We start from the raw sequence: 16,512 nt of genomic DNA on the forward strand, positions 1-16,512 counted from the left end.
CACAGCATATCCAGGAACCTGCCCAGGAGCCTGAGGCAAAGGGAGGGATGCTGCTCCCTCCTTCTGGGAGACGAGTGGAGATGCAGATGATTGAGCTGTGGACATGCAGACCCAGCCCAAGGGGGTTCAGGTCACACCTCCTGTGAGCACAGCCCTGAGAGCAGGGTGGGAGCTTTCCCAGTCTCCTGCATGTTAGGCTGCCCTGACATGTGCTTTTAAACCTGACACCAGCAGCAGCAGGAGGCTGATGTGGCCCCGGGCTGTGCTTGGGGTCCTGCTCCCATAAGGTGCCAGATGGGGCAGAGGGATGCACTCAACTGGGAGAGCTCAGCTCTCTGTCTTCCTCCCTGCTCTGGCCTTTTGCCTGATAAAGTGGAATGAGAGACCAAAACCTCTAACCAGCAGGTCACCCGACAAGGAGAGACACTTCCCGATCAATTGCTGCGTTCCCGGGTAATGGTTTTGTGTCTTAGGTCAGTAAAACCTTATCGAATTTAACGTGGAGATGCACACATTGATGAGTCATTAAAACACCCAGGCACTGAGCTGAATCTATTTCCTCTCATTACACAGGCTGGGAAACCTGGATCTGCCCCCATGACATTGCTGCAAGGACCAGGAATGAAACCCAAGACCCAGAGGGGACCGGAGGGGACTCCGCACAGAAGGTACCTGAGAACATCACTTGTCACGTGAGCCAGCGTTAATAAAACAAGAGCACAACATTCAAGACTAAAACAAGGCAGTGTGTGTGGATCCAAGAGCTCAAGGCAGTTCATTATCATTCCAATTAAGGCAGAAAAGTTAATAACCGAAAGAGAACACATCGGACTTAAAACAAACGAGAAGCGGGAAGGAGACAAAAGGTATCTTTGAACTGGTGCCAAAGTCCCAGCTGCTACAAAAGCAAAGAAATAACCAATATTTAACATCTCCAAAGGTCCAGGCAGGCAGGACCTCTGATGGGAGCCAAACCAGCATGGGAGTGGCCCAGTTTGGCCACCTTTTGGGCGATAAGTGTTCCCAGCCTGGGAGCCACGGGGAGCTGTGGCTGGGATTGCTCCTGGGAGAGCAGAGCTGGGTGAGAGGCACTCCAAGCATGTCCATGCAGGGACAGCTTGCAAATAAACAGCCCTTTCCAGCTGCTGAGGAAGATTTAAGAGTGAATAACATCAGCCCAGTCAAATTCAATTGCTATTGATAATGTCCATGTGCAATTAGAGCCAATTAAGGGGAGAAAGCAAATGACAAGTGTTTGGCCAGAAGGTGGTGGTGGTGGTGGGGGTCAATACAACAATCCAATTTCCCAACAACCAAATGCAATTAAAGACCATCACTTACCCAGCTTGCCCAGGAGGGCCAGCACATAAATGGGCACAACCAGGCGTGGTGCTGTCCCGCCCAGCATGCAGAGCTTGGGGAGCAAGCCCTGCCCCAGCTTCAGGCTGCGGGAGGTGGCATCCATGTACTTCACCATGATCGCCGTGTTCCTGGTCATCTTGGTGGTGGTCCTGCAGGGCTCAGCACCCCGTGGGAGTGATTTTCCCTATAAGGTGCCCCTGGATCCCCAGGGGCTGCTCGAGCTCTCCTGGAATGTCAGCTATCCCGAGCAAACCGTGCATTTCCAGCTCCTCATCAGGAACCTGCAGTTTGGGCTCCTCTTCGGGATGTCGGACAGAGGCGAGTTTGAGAATGCAGACCTGGCTGTGCTCTGGAGTGATGGGCACAATTCCTATTTTGGGGTGAGTTGCTCATGTGTTTGCGTGGCTGCTTTTGGGGTTGCCTCCCTGTGGGTGAATCTGGTCACGGATTGAAAGAGCGGGGCTGGTCCAAGGACGAGCTCCAGTGGAAGAGGGGTCCAAAAGGGCTTGAGTGTTTCTATCCCAGAGGGACCCACAGATCGGGTCTGTGCAATGGGTTTGGTGTAGGACCTTAAACCCACAGAGAAAAGCATAAAACCAGCAGCACATCAGAAAGGCTGAGTGGAACCTCCCTCCAAGGGGAGGTTGAACAGCCCAGCTCACACCCACACACATGCAGGACCCATCACCAACTTGGGTCACTCGTGCGCTGCTGTTGGTCACGTTAAAAACAAACCACAGCTCCTGTTAATGACTTTGAGAGAGAGCAAAAGTTACCAGCCAAGAAGCCTGCTCCTGCCAGCACCAGTAACCCAGCTGTGGCCACGTTTTATGCTATCCCTGAGATCAACAGGACACAGGAACACACAACCTGGCAGCTGCCTGCCAGCAGTGTGGCCTGAGCCGAAATCAAACCTGCAGATGTATTTGGGTGATATTTGAATGCCTGGTGGTAGCAGATGAGGGGGGGGACACAACAACCACCACCTTATTGTGGTGCACTTGGCTGCAGAAAGCAACTCACATTTTTCCCTGTGTGAGGCTTTCCAGTAAGTTAAATTTTACATCTCTGCTTACTTCAAATTAACCATTAAATACATTCTTCCACAATCAGCCGCGATGTGAACTGCAGTGTAATGAAAGGATGAAAAGGAGAGCTTATTATCTGTACTGTTTTCTTGCTAATTACCAGCCATTCAGGATGTGTGGTGGCCCAAATGCTACAGTATTTCACAGCATCGTGTTAAAAAAGCATAAAGGATCATTTCTAATCTGCCTTCATGTGCTCACTGAAAGGCAAACAGCCCTGAATTAAACACCGGGCAGCATTTGGGCTTTGTCTTTCACTTGGGGCTGAGCAACACCCTGCAAGGAGATTTCTATAAATCTCTACAGTCCTGTTTTTTGCTCTCCCAGCAGCCTTTCCTCTGGAGAACTATGTCAGCTGTTAAAAAGATCCAAATATGCTGAACCCCCCATGTACTATGAGATTAATTTGCACACCACACTCCTATGAAAACAAATGTCACACTAACTTCATGTAGCTGATTTCACTCTCCCCCTCTAAGGACAATATGTTCTTGAAATATCACTCTATGCTTCTAGCTGAAATGATGCCAAGATGCTTTATTTTTTTCCTTCTGTTTTTTTCACCCCAAGATAAGACAACTCGTGCCACTGTGTGTGTACACTGAAGTACTTCTTAGGTGCCTTTTATCAATAAACAAAAGGTAACAACAGGAGATGCAGAAGATCAAGAAAACAATACTGTTCAAATTGAAATTACTGCAGGATTTTATATGCCAGACCTTCAAATCCTGAAGCACAGGAGTAACCTTCTGTTTTGCTACTTGGTGTGGCTTTGTCACTGACATCAACAGGGAGCAGTTTTGGGGAGTCCTTGCTGGGCTGGCAGAACGATCTGGTCACAACACATTAAGGATGCTGAAGACGGGCAGTGATTCCTAGGGCTGACACTACAGCCCAGCAAGGGTCTGATCTGAAATTGGAAGCAGCTGGTTTGTGGCAAGGGTCTTGGAGAGCACATCACCACCAACCCCCCTGAATGTCCCATCAGCCAAATACACCCGGAACACAGCACAGACCAATGCAACACCATCATGTGTCCCTGCAGGCTTTCATCCCCCTGCTTCCTTTCCCCCAGTCACACTTCAACTTGTAAAGGTCTTTCTGCAGAACATTAATGCTGGGTGACATATTTCACAGCTCTGCCTGTGCCCACCCATGTACCACCACCACAGGTCTCATGGCAGAGGCTGTGCTCTGCCCATGGGCTGCTGGTGTGGGGCATGGGGCAACCAAAACACAGGCTTCCTCCACCTCTGGATTGTGGAGGGTAAACCAACTGAAAGGTGAACAGGAGGAGGACCTAATGAGCACTGGAGGTTACTCCCGTGGGCTCCTCGGACTGAGTGGGGTGCTCTTCCTCCCACAGGATGCTTGGAGTGATGAAGAGGGGCAGCTCCACATGGACTCACAGCAGGACTACCAGTTCCTCGGGTCTCGGAGAGCTCCCGAGGGGTTCTACCTCCTCCTCAGAAGACCCTTCAGCACCTGTGACCCCAAGGACTACTTTATAGAGGTATGGCATCACCCTCATCCTGCTATAGGACACCTCAGCCCTGTCCCAGCACTTCAAACTCTAACCTGCATGCTCATACCTCCTGTGTTTTGTTCTGGGAACAGCATCAGGTGTTTATGGTGTCTAGGACAGGAAGGAAGTGTGCTACAGTTGTCAGCCCTGGGACATGAGTCATGTTTGGCACGATCTATTCACAACCCCTTATAACCTCTAGAAAGTGTAGATTTTAGCTCGTCTGCATAATCCACTCCTGTGTAGCATGTGTTAGGTCTATATAAATACCCTCTTGCATAGCTCTGGCTTGCAGGCTGGAGCCAAGTGTTTGGTGTGTTACAAAGAGGTGTTGGTGTTCAACAGGAGGCAAAGAGGAGGGTGTTCTGGTTTGGTGGGGTTTTTTCGTAGCGGGGGAAGGGCCACAGGAGTGGCTCCTTCTGCTTCCAAAACCCAGCCAAAGATCCGTTAGAGGGATAAGAGATGTGCCTCAGTGACTAACATACAAAAGAACACCTTAGCAGAGAGGCACTTGAGGGAGAAGAGCTGTGCAGGAGGAGAAGAGAAGTGCTGGTGGTTGATGAGGAAAAAGGGGAAGAAGGTGCCCCAGCAGCAGTTTCCCTGCAGCCCATGGCGAGATGGCAGCTGTGCCCCTGCCCTCATGGAGGAACGTGGTGGAACATTCCCTGAAGGTGCCAGGAGGGGTGAACTTGGCCAGTGGGCTTGGATTTTGTGGCCAGAGGGTTTGCTGCCTGTGGACTCTGATTGTGCAGCTTTGGAAGACCCTGGTGCAGGGGGAGTTTGTTCCCAAAGGAACCAGGACTCCGTGGGCAGCGCTGGAGCATCTCCAGGCCTGGTGGGAAGTTCTCATGAAGGAGAAGTTGGTGGAGGACTCTGCCATGGGAGGGACCCCTTGGGGAAACAGGGCAGGACTGTCAGGAATCCTTCTCCCTGAGGAGGAAGGAGCAGCAGGAACCACCAGCCTCTGAACCCCATCCCCATCCCCCTGTGCTGCTGGGGGGAAGGAGGGAAACTGGGAACAAAGGGATTTGGGCCCAGGAAGAAGGGAGGGGTGGGGTAACATACGCAAACCCTGTTCTTTGTGGTGTCTGTGCCCTGTGTGTGTGTGATTAGTGTGAAATTATTATTTTTTCCCCAAGTTGAGTCTGTTTTGCCTGGGACCTTAATTGGTGAAGAACCCTCCTTGCCCTTTATCTCAACCCATGAGCTTTGTCCTCCTCATCCCAGAGTGTGTGTGTGTGTGGGGTGAGGTGAGTGAGCAGCCACGTGGCTGTTCCTTTGCTGACATGTTGTCCCCAAACCATGACAGAGGGTTTGGGCAGGAGCTGGAGTGAAGGGATGGCAAATAGAGCTGCTTGTTTGTGGCTTGGTGAAGTCTCTGTGTGTTTGCATCCACTGCTCCTCCATGAGATGGTTGTCTCAGCCTGGAGCCCAGGAGGGACAAAGGGCTCTGACAGAGCAGAGAGGAGATGTTACTGTGATGGAACTGATGCCATCTAGGAAAAAGTTTTCAGACTCTCCCAGCTGCTAGGGAACCCTCTGTGATCACGTCAGCCAACTAAATGCCCCAAAATCTACAGTCTTTCTGAGACAGCACAGCAAAGTGAGCTACTGGTGAAGTCAAGGAGGTTTCTTATCTGGGGCCATTTCTGGATTTATGCCACCAATAGTGGTGCTAATAGTCCATGCAGTTCACATTCCTGCATTAAAAACTACCTGATATACTTTTTTCTCACTTCAGGATGGCACCGTGCACCTTATCTATGGGATCCTGCAGAAACCTGTCCATTCCCTCCAAGCCATCAATATCTCTGCCATCCACAGGGGGATGCAGAGGGTGCAGCTGCTAAAGCCCAACATCACCATCCCTGAACTGCCCAGTGACGTGGAGACCATGGAGATAACAGCCCCTGACATTGTCATTCCCAGCAAAAAGACAACCTACTGGTGTTACATAGAAGAACTCCCAGAAATCTCCCTCAAACATCACATCATCGGGGTAAGAGGCAGGCGAAGGGGTTTGCTCTCCCTGGAGCAGGTCAGCAGTCCCACTCACTCTCAGCCACTCTGCAAAGTCCACCTCTTGCCTGCACTTTTGAAGGGAAGCTTTCAGACCCATACATCTTCCCCAACATGGTATCGAAACATCTCCCAGAGCCATCCCACCACCCACTAGCATCCTCGTGTCTCCGAGAGAAATCAAAATCAGAAGTCTCTCAGCAGGAGGTGGCAGGGTGGTGCCTTTCCACCTGGCACGTTGAGCAAGTACCAGGGCAGGGCTCAGAGCAATCACCTTATAGATCTCACCCCCTGCAGAAGGCAGAGCTGTAGCCATCAGGGACAGACCTGTGGCAGGATTATGGCACACAGCAATCCACAGGGAATACGTAAACCCAGGAAACAAAGGAACAGCGCTGGTAAGAGCAGGGCAGAGCGAGGCACGATCTGAACTGGCTTCTAAAAGATTAGGCATATTAAAAAAAAAAAAAAAAAAAAAAAGGTTATGGTTGTAAACACAACTTGTGTGCATTGCCCAGGTGGGTTGCACATGCCTGGGGCATGTTCCTCAAAGGAGAGGCAGAAGCCTGCAGGCAGCCAAGTGCTGGGGAGAGGCAGGCACAGCACCCACCCACCCAGCACCACAGAATCGTTCTGGCTGGAAAAAACCCTGAAGATCATTGAGTCCAACCACTAACCCAACGCTACCGAGTCCAGGGCTAAACCATATCCCAAAGCACCACATCTACATGTCAGAATCACTCAATCATTCCGGTTGGAAAAGATCTTTAAGATCATGATCCGACCTCTCAGCACGAGCTGCCGGGAGAGCGTCGCCCCGGCAGGCGTGGAGGTGGCTCAGCACAGGACCTGGCACAGCCAGAGGCAAAACCACGCCAGGGAGAGAGGGAAAACCTGACACACGAGCTGAAGGGAGGGCTGGGTGATTTACAGGGGAGAGACGGCGTTGCAAAGGAAAACTCAGAAGGAGGATTTTCTCCCTAACAGATGGTGTAAAATGAATCATCTGTGTGTAAGTAAAAAGTGCGTAACTCCGGCTACCTTCCCGCTGCTGCAGATCGTGGCTGCAGCTGGCGCTTGCAGCTAGAGCTGCTCCTCAGGCTTGTTTGGAGTCACTCTTCCTACCCCAAATCCTCCTCCCCGTGCTCCAAGCAGCTGTTGACTAGAAACAAAACCCAATATCTGCAGGCAGAGCTGCCCCAACATGGCCAAGACCTTCTTTAGGAAAAAACAAATTCCCCAGCGTCACCTCAGCCCTGGAAAACTGGCAGAGGACTTGGTCATCACAAAGTAGACCAAGATCTTCTGCTGATCAGGTGCAGCTGTTGCTGGAGAAGGGAGAAGATACTTCTCTACGGGTTCTGGCAAGCTCTGGGTTGGTCCCAAAGCCAACCAGGAGCTCTTGGCCCTTGGTTCCTCATGCTCAGAGCAACCTTCCCTCCCCACCACACAGCAGAAGCTGTATCCCAGTCAGTAGCAGACCTACCTGCTTTGGGCTCCTTGTGAAGCCTGCACGGAGAGCAGCTCCCAGGGATGGACTGTCAGCAGATGGTCTTAATGTGTCCTCATTCTTGGATGTTGCTTTGCAGTACGAGCCAGTGATCACGGTGGGCAACGAGGCCCTGGTCCACCACATAGAAGTCTTCCAGTGCAGTCCTGAGTTTGACAGCTTCCCCCATTACAACGGGCCCTGCGAATCCAAGATGAAGCTAGAGAGGCTCAAGTACTGCAGGCACGTGCTTGCAGCCTGGGCCATGGGAGCACAGGTGGGTGTAAGATGGGACCCCCTGACCTGGGTAAAAGCTTTGCTCCTGGATGCTTTCCTGCTGCCTCCCAACCCTTCCCTTTCCCACCTTGGGATTGCCCCATGCAGGCTGCCCCAAACCTGGTCTCTGCTGGGATCACCCAGGCCCACCACTTCCCTGACACCTTCCCTTTGCTTCCAGGCTTTCTACTACCCTGAAGAAGCAGGTGTTGCCTTTGGTGGCCCGGGGTCCTCCAGATATTTGCGGTTGGAGATTCATTACCACAATCCCCTGGTGTTCGAAGGTGAGTGGGCAGGAGGTGATGCCTGGTGTCTTCCCAGCGACACAGTGGCAGGAGAGCTGGGTGAATGCCAGCAACTGCCACCCTGAGCTTTAAAGAGAAGAAAACTTTGCCAAAATCATAGCTCTGTTTGCAAATTTCTGGAGACCTCATGGTCCAGATCTGTGGTAATGGGAGGAATAGGTGAAATTCCCACCATGCTGCTGCCATTCTAGTCTCAGGAAGTCATCCTCTCCAGAGGCTGGACCCCATCCTTGTGCATGCCCAGCTGTGGGGAGGGGTGCTCAGGGGGGGGAGCCTGAGCCCACAGCCCCCCCAGGCACAAAGCCACCCCTGCACATCGGGCCAGGATCCAAGGCAATACTGTTATTTATTTGGGCTGTCACAGGATACCCCCCCAATTTCTTTGCAAGGTGGTGGTGGGTCTGAGTTTAGAGCCAAGAGCAGCACCGGTGCCAAAGAGAAAGCAGAAGCCTGGCTGGGGATGGGAGAATTTAGATGTTGTGTTACTGGTACTTCTGCTTCAATAACATTGTCAGGAGACACATTTTACTTTAAAAAAAAAAAAAAGAAAAGAAAAAAGATTCCAAACAACCCAGTCTCTTCATTTACATAAAAACAAGTAGCTTCTTGACTACCCAAGTATATTTTAGGAGACCAGAGCATATGTACCGTAGATCAGTCATAGCACATTCAGCAACCAGAGAAGAAACACATCTATAAATAGGAAGCTCTCAGCCTTCACAATATATCTGCTTCTGTGTGGTAACCAATAGGGCCTCCCCTGTTATTCTTATCCCTGGGTAGGCTCCCACCCCAGCCCCAGAGACAGGGGCTTCAAACTCAGCCTGAACCCCCCGCCTTAACCTACTGAACCTGCTCTTTTCCTTTGCTCACAAAGCTGGGTGGCAAATGGGAGCCAGAGCTTGGCTTTGCATCTCAGCAGAGCTTGTTGCTGCCTCTACCCGCCCCACGGTCAGCACCTGCCAGGGCACATCACAGGCAAGGAGCACTGGCTCCATAGGCATGTGTCCTCCTGCCAGGCCCTAAATAGAGCATGGCCTTAGTTCTTTGGATGTATCAGTGAAAGAAGATGCAATGGACCATATTTTTGAGGGAGTTCTCCAAAGCACCCCATGATCTGTCCTTTTGCTTTGGGCAAAAGGTACTCCCCACCTTGCCCTCCTGGCAGCAAGGGGACCAGACACTTGTCTGGGGCCATTCAGCCAAGACTTGCACGAGGACAGGATTTCAAACCAAAAAAGAACCGCACCTGAAGAAAGCTGCAAGCGAGAGGCTGGCGCGCCTCCCCACTGCAGCGCAGAGGCGTTTCTCGTGCCTGACCTTGTCCTGGCAGCTGTCACTTCTCCCGTGGTGACGTGCAGCCTTGCTCTCTCACCCCCCAGGCCGCCGTGACTCCTCAGGCATCCGCCTCTACCACACAGCCACCCTGCGGCGCTACGACGCCGGCATCATGGAGCTGGGCTTGGTCTACACGCCAGTGATGGCCATTCCCCCGAGAGAGGAGGCTTTCATCCTCACAGGGTACTGCACTGACAAATGCACCCAGGTGGTGAGTGTCCATCCTCTCCCCCCCTGCTCCCTCTCAGAAAAAAGAGGTTGCAAATGGCTTCTCCGAGGCAGCAGTTTTACAGCGCTCAGCTCTGGGCTTCCAATTCCCAGCGTTAAACTCCCCGACCCTCTTACCACGAGGCTGCGCTGGGAAGAAAAATCTGCCACGCACAACAAACAGGGAGCAGCTGGTTGGGATGTGCTGAATCCCTCTCGAAGCAGCTCTCCTGAGGAGCCATCTGCTCTGGCTCCCTGGGGTACCATTCCCATAAAATTTACCACTGAGCTGGCGGTGCTTTCCCCCACAGAGATGGAAAGATTGGCCTCTGCTTCCAAGGAGCTCACCAAGAGCTCTTCTAAGTATGGTTTCAAAATGCCCACCTTGCCCTCAGGGAAGTTTTAGTGAATGTTTTTTTGTAGGGCCCACCCAAAAGGAATAATTTGGGCCACCACTAATGAACGCAAGGAAGCAAGCAGCTGCTCCTGCTGACTTGGGGCATGGCAGTGCACAAATTGGATTTGGTAATGGACCGAGTTTCTGTCCCTCTGTGGGGACCTCACTGCTGCACTGCCCCAAGGGCACATCAGTTCCCTAAAGCCCCGTGTGACAACCAGCGCAGGGACGGCTGGTCCTGAGCACACAGGAGGGGATGTGCAGGAGGGGAGAGGAGTGGGGTTGGGCACAGGGGCTTGAGTCATCCTTCCCCCAGGCTCTGCCTGCTGCCGGCATCCGCATCTTCGCCTCCCAGCTCCACACTCACCTGACAGGAAGGAAAGTGGTGACAGTGCTGGCCCGGGACAGGAGAGAGCGGCAGGTCGTGAACGCCGACGGTCACTACAGCCCTCACTTCCAGGTACAGGGGTCTGTGGGGGGCTGGGATGTCCATTCTAGGGTTGTGCTGGGCACAGGACCACAGCATTGCTCTTTCCTTCCCTCCCAGGAGATCCGCATGCTGAAGGAGGTGGTTGCAGTTTTTCCGGTGAGTGGCTCCAGGAATCTCGGTGGCTTCCAAACAGCACAAAGACCTTCTCCCCAACCCCACAGCCTTGAGACCTTCAACTCCTTTACACCACCTCATCCCCTCCACCAGCAGCTGTGTCCTGTGGGATTTGCTGGCACCTCCTGTTGCCATCTGGGATCTCCCAGGGGGCTGGAAGGAGGACAAGCTCCCTGTGATCCCCAGGTCATATCTGCCACTTCAGTGCAGATGCTTTGGGGACACCAAGACTCATCTAACATGGCACAAAACCAATGTGTGGGCAACCAAACCAAGCTGGGAGCTAAATTAAGCATCTAATTTAACTGGGCTTCCTCTATCAGGGGGAGGCTCCTCGGGGGTGAGGGCAAACCATGTACGCACTCGAGGTGCCCCCTCCCTTACTTGGTAGAAGGAGAGGAAGAGATTTGGCAGAGAAAGTGGTGGGAGTGGGTGGTAAAACAGAGGCTGAGCATGGCCTGGGGCTGTAATGGTGCAAAGGAGAGGGCACTGATGGGAGCCATCAGGCCCCAGGAGGCTGCTCAAGACACCGCAGCACCTATTGAAATCCCAGACAGGGCTGTGCTCCAGGACATCCCCATGGCACAGACTGGGAGGGACACTTGTGCCATCAAGTTGGGTACAGGTTAGGTGATTCAAATTATTGCCTAAGTGCATGGTTTTTAGGTGCTTCAGCCCTGCAAAAACGCTTAAAAATTGAGGAAAGCAGGAAACACCATCCCTAGGATGCAGCCCTAGGGAATCTCCTCATGGGGTGCAGGTTTAGTAAACGCTCCTGTGGCTGGTAAAGAAACAGGGTGTCCACGGGCTGCCACCACTACAGGGAGCAGAGATCTGCTTCATTCTAAACTCCCTGATCCTCAAATTTACTGAGAGGGGAGGGGAAACTGCACCCTCACACCTACACCTGTCTGTTCACACCCTCCCAGGGCGACGAGCTGATCACAACCTGCACCTACAACACAGAGGACCGGAGTGAAGCCACCGTGGTGAGTGTGGGGCCCAGCACAGCTCTGCCTGCCCAGAATTGGGGTGAGATCACACCCTGGGGCTGGGGGCACCCCCAAAATGGGCACCTGCCTCAACCCAGGCTGAATCACAGCCAGAAACCAGGGGGAGGGTGGTAAAGCAGCCAACTCCTGTGGCTCTGCTGCATGCAGCAGGGATGTCAAGGTGATAATTGAGAAGTCTTATGTGTCACTCTAATTCCCATCACAAACTGTTCCATTGGGGATTAATTGTAATTAAGGAGAAGTGGCATTTTTTGACAGTGCATGTTATTTTCTTACGTAGGCAGCAAGAAAAAAGAGCCTGTCAGAGGTACCATCAACAGAGACAGAGCTAAATATAGCAGAGGGATTATAGGAAATCTGCATTTTGATGTAAACCACACGATCTAGCCTAAAAGTCTGGCCTTCTGTAAAGGCTGGAGGGGCAGATGAATGGAGTGAGGCCCAGGCCATGCACCTGAAAGGGTGCTTATACATATCTATACGTGTATGTGCGTGCACACGTGCATAGGTGCACATCCCGGTGTGAGCTTTGTGCCACTCTCGCCCTGTGGCCTGAGCAGCCCTGGCAGGGAAGAGCTGGGCCCTGCTACCAGGTTTGTCTGTGCTACAGGGTGGGCTTGGCCTCCTGGAGGAGATGTGTGTGAACTACGTGCACTACTACCCCCAGACACAGCTGGAACTGTGCAAAAGTGCCGTGGATCCTGGCTACCTGCACCGATACTTCAACCTCGTGAACAGGTACAGAGCAGTGCTGAGGGGAGAGGGACCACTGCAATGCCCTTTCTAGATACACTGGAAAAAGAGTTTAAAAAACTGGGGTTTGAGGTGGTGGCTGTGCTGTGGGTGTGTGTGGGCACTCAGGCAGTGTGGGTTTCAGGAGCTGTGGCTGTGTGCTGGAGCAAAGTCCTGACCTCCCTGCCCCAGAGCTGGCAGCCCAAGCCAAGGCTCTAAGGATGGCCGTGTAGTGAGAACCACCAGGAAGGTAGAGCATTCCCAGGGAGGGACTTCCCTGCAAGAGTCAGGGTATGGCCAAGTGCAAAACACTTCTCATAACCCAAGGCAGAAGCCCAGCATCCCTGCCAGGGAAGCTTGCTGCAGCACATTCACCTGTGATGAGAGGGGCAAGATGCTGACCTTGTACAGAGGGTCCTACCCGCGGGCAGTCCAGCTGCTCCCAAATCTTCCCCAGCAGGTACCAGCTGTGCCAAGCTCTTCCTCCTCCCAGAACTGACTTAGGAGCTGTTCCAGGGTGAGCTTTAGGCAGGGAGGAATTAGACACATCCAGCACAGAAAGGGGACTGTGTTTCAGTGTGATGTTTCTCCTGCCCCAGGTTCAACGACGAGGAGGTCTGCATGTGCCCGCAGGTCTCCGTCCCGCAGCAGTTTTCCTCTGTCCCCTGGAACACGTTCAACAGGGACGTGCTGAAATCCCTCTACAGCTTTGCCCCCATCTCGGTGCACTGCAACAAATCCTCGGCTGAACAGTTCCCGGTAGGTACAGCTGCACAGCCAAAGCTTCATGCCAAAGCTTCACATCAAAACTCCCACCCATAGGTAAAAACCAGCTTGGCAGAGCCACGCCGCAGGGTGACCCTGGTGAGATGGGTCAATCTCCAGTGCTCAGGATGTGGTTGAACCTGGTGGGCTCAGGGCAAGAAGCTGGAGCTGCCCAGGAAACCCTGGTGTCAGCAGGACACTGAGCCCAGCACGAACCTGGTGCTTAAAACAATATGGCTTGGGCTGCTGTGGATGTGCTGGGCCAGATTCAATTAGGAGATGCATTTGCATAAAGTGATTCTGAGGCTGCTCTCGCTGAGTGTTAAAGCAGGACTAGCTCCAGAAGCCAGGAGAAACACGAGGTGGTTTTTAGGATCTTGGCAAATTACATCAGGTCCCAGCAGAGTGAGCTCATTAGGTGCAGCATCTGTGCAGCCCCCAAACGTGGTGATCCAGAACAACCTGAAGGATAAAGGGCCGTGAGGTCTTTACAGAAAAACCAGGCCCAGCAGTGATGGTTATGATGAAGATGGCAATGAAGGTTTAAAACCATGGGTGGTCCATATCACCATCAGCTCCCAGCACCATTTAACAGTGTAATACACTTACATGATAAGCTATGCCTGGATCCAGTGTTATCCACTGCAGTGCCAGAGGACGCTGAGCAGAGAAGACCAGCAGTGCTCTGCCTCAGTAAAATGCCTTCAGCAAAAGCTTCTCTGGAGGGGACAAAAAACCTTTCCAGTTCCCTGGAACCAGAGACCCAGCACCCCCCAGCCATGCAGAGCCCTGCTGCAGGGACCGAAGTGGCACAGAAGTTTGATGCAGCAGCAGAATTGTGAATTAAGCCTCTAAATTACAGCCCAGACAGCTCTCTTGATTTCAGAGGAGTCTGGGGAGTGTCCAGGAAGAGACTCGAATGGAGCAGAGCCGATGCCAGCACAAAATGGGTCACAAGCCTCTCAGGGAGGGCGAAGGAGCCGAGCTGCTGCTCCTGCTCCACCGGTGTTTTCAGAGCGAGGCCGATTTTAAGGCATCTCATTTATTCCACACTGTTTCTGCCAAGAGAAAAGTGCCAGCTTCTAATTAAGCTTGTGTTTTTGCAGTTCACTGATCCCAAACCTGACAAGATTTCTGGAAGGACTGAGAACTGTTAGTTATTGAACAAAATCTCAAGGTAACACTTGTGAGTGGCTGCGGGGACGTTGCCATCCCCAAGTCCTCTGCACCTGCAAGGACTCAGAGAACTCCCTGTGTTCTGATTTCCACTCAAAGCACTGAAAACAACTGCTACCAGGACACTCCAAATGCCTTTCATCTACCCCAAAAGCAGGTCAGGTGTGAGAAGAATGGGATTCTATCATAGAATCATAGAAATATGCAGGCTGGAAAAGACCCTTGGGATCACTGAGTTCAACCATCATCCTACTCTACAAAGTTCTCCCCTAAATCACATCCACATCCAAATGACCCTTTAACACATCCAGGGATGGTGACTCCACCTCCTCCCTGAGCAGCCTATTCCAGTGTCTGACCACTCTTTCTGTGAAAAAAAATTTCCTAATGTCCAGTCTAAACCTGCCCTGTTGCAGCTTGAAGCCATTCCCTCTTGTTCTGTTGCTAATTAACTGTGAAAAGAGACCAGCACCAACCTCTACCTTTCAGGTAATTGTAGAGACTGATGAGGTCTCCCCTCAGCCTCCTCCTCCTCAAACTAAACATTCCCAGCTCCTTCAAGCATTCTTCAGAAGATTTTTTTCTCTAGACCCTTCACCAGCCCTCCTCTGTACTTGCTGCAGCACCTCGAGATCTCTCTTGAACTGAGGTGCCCAAAATTGGACATTTCCCCCCTCTCTGGTCACTCCCCATGTGCTTTGGGAGCGTCTCTCCATCCCCCTCCATCTTTCTACAGGGTTTTCCTGGTGCTGGTGAGGGTTCTGCCCTGTTTCACTTGAAAAGCAATTTAATCTGAAAACATAAATTCAACTCTCAGCTCCTTGCAGATGACTCATGGCTCTACCTCTCCTCTCCAGACCTCCCTCCTCCTGCTCAGCCTCTCACTGACGTTTCTGCATGAACACGCAGCCGGCAGCCAAACCAGAGTATCACTGAACCACAGCTCAGCCCAGGCTGAGCCCCCCTTCACCCTCACAGCCCCTGCCTGCATCTCTCCCGGCCACTAACCTGGACCAACAAGTCACATCTGAGCTAGATCCTGCCCAGTGGGCTCAGCTCTTGGCAACGACTCCAGCAGACTGGTCCTTGCAGGGAGCATCCTTAAGACAAGGTGCCTCCATGTAATGCATGGAGCTGGGGGTTTGGTCCTGGCTGTGGTCACCATGAGCCCATATGGCTGTGACAGCCCTTCCCTGGCTCTGCCCTGTGGCACCTCATCCAGGCTGCTGTGTCCTTCCTGCTGCTTCCTGTTTTGCAGCAGCTGCACATGAACATCCACACTGGCACACTGCAAATGTCATCTCCAACTAACCTTCCTACCAATATCTGGTAGAGAGCAGGGTTTCTGGGCTGGGCTGAGAGCATGGTGGGTCAGTGGGACTTCCTGATTGGAGTTGTCTCCATCTGATTTGGTGGGTAACACTTTTAGAGGTGGAAACTCCCTAATTGAGGTGGGTTTGTGCAAAGTGATGCACGGCAGATGTCTGTGCTGCTAAGAGGATGCGTAGGTGGCTTCTGCAATACAAATAATTAGTAGTGTCTCATCAGAAAACATCCTGGTTGAGGCTAAAAACACTGCAAATATTAAAGATAATTTCCTTTTCTACAAGTAGGAAGAAACATGGAAACCTGCAGGTACCCAAAATCCCGACTTGGTCTCATGGTGCCAAACTCTCTTGCAGGGCGAGTGGGAGAAGCAGCGGCTTCCCACCATCACCGAGAGGCTGCAGGAGCCCGTCCCTCACTGCCCACCTGCCCTGGGGTCTCGGCCTGCTGCCCCTGAGCCCCTCAAGCTGGGCAAGCCCAGGAGGGACTGACCCCCTGCATACTCCTTCCAGCACGACGGAAAGCACCTCCAGGCAGGAGCATCCGCAGGGAATGTCGTCCTGTCGCTCTCCCGGCATCCCTGCCCACGCAGCGATGCCAGCCCCTGCCCTGGCCCCTTTTCTCCAGAGGGGGTTAGAGCTCCTGAGTTAAGACTTCAGAAAGTACCCTGGAGATGGGAAGCGCTATATTTAGTGCATTATTAGCAATCCCAGCTCTGAGTAATGCTGCTTTCCACCCCCAGAATCATAACGTGGAGGTTTGCTATTGTGCCCAACTCAGCATGGCCCCGGGGAGGGAGAAGCCTGCTTTCCTGCAGAGAAACTGAGGCACGGAGCAAAGATCTGCGTGGGAGCAGCACACAAGCCTTCCCAGTGCCCCATGGTCCCATC

General features: G+C 52.5%; 2 protein-coding genes across 4 annotated transcripts in view; one reads left to right on the forward strand and one right to left on the reverse strand.

The window, feature by feature from the left end:
* Positions 1–7,592, reverse strand: part of FAM163B (family with sequence similarity 163 member B) — a 34,765-nt gene extending 27,173 nt beyond the window's left edge. For all 3 annotated transcript variants that reach the window (XM_051636829.1, XM_051636832.1, XM_051636830.1), the window contains exon 1: positions 7,481–7,592. The gene's annotated coding sequence lies outside the window, so the exon portion shown is untranslated. The remainder of the gene's footprint in view (positions 1–7,480) is intronic.
* Positions 1,318–16,113, forward strand: DBH (dopamine beta-hydroxylase). Its single transcript, XM_051636941.1, is given in 13 exon segments — positions 1,318–1,387; positions 1,390–1,742; positions 3,817–3,963; positions 5,717–5,974; positions 7,584–7,760; positions 7,941–8,043; positions 9,447–9,613; positions 10,323–10,466; positions 10,554–10,592; positions 11,540–11,599; positions 12,234–12,361; positions 12,955–13,114; positions 15,979–16,113. Coding segments are annotated over 13 exon segments (1,941 nt in total).
* The last annotated feature ends 399 nt before the right edge of the window (positions 16,114–16,512 follow it).

This window comes from Apus apus, chromosome 19 (assembly GCF_020740795.1).
Source record: "Apus apus isolate bApuApu2 chromosome 19, bApuApu2.pri.cur, whole genome shotgun sequence".
NCBI classification, from domain to species: Eukaryota; Metazoa; Chordata; class Aves; order Apodiformes; family Apodidae; genus Apus; species Apus apus.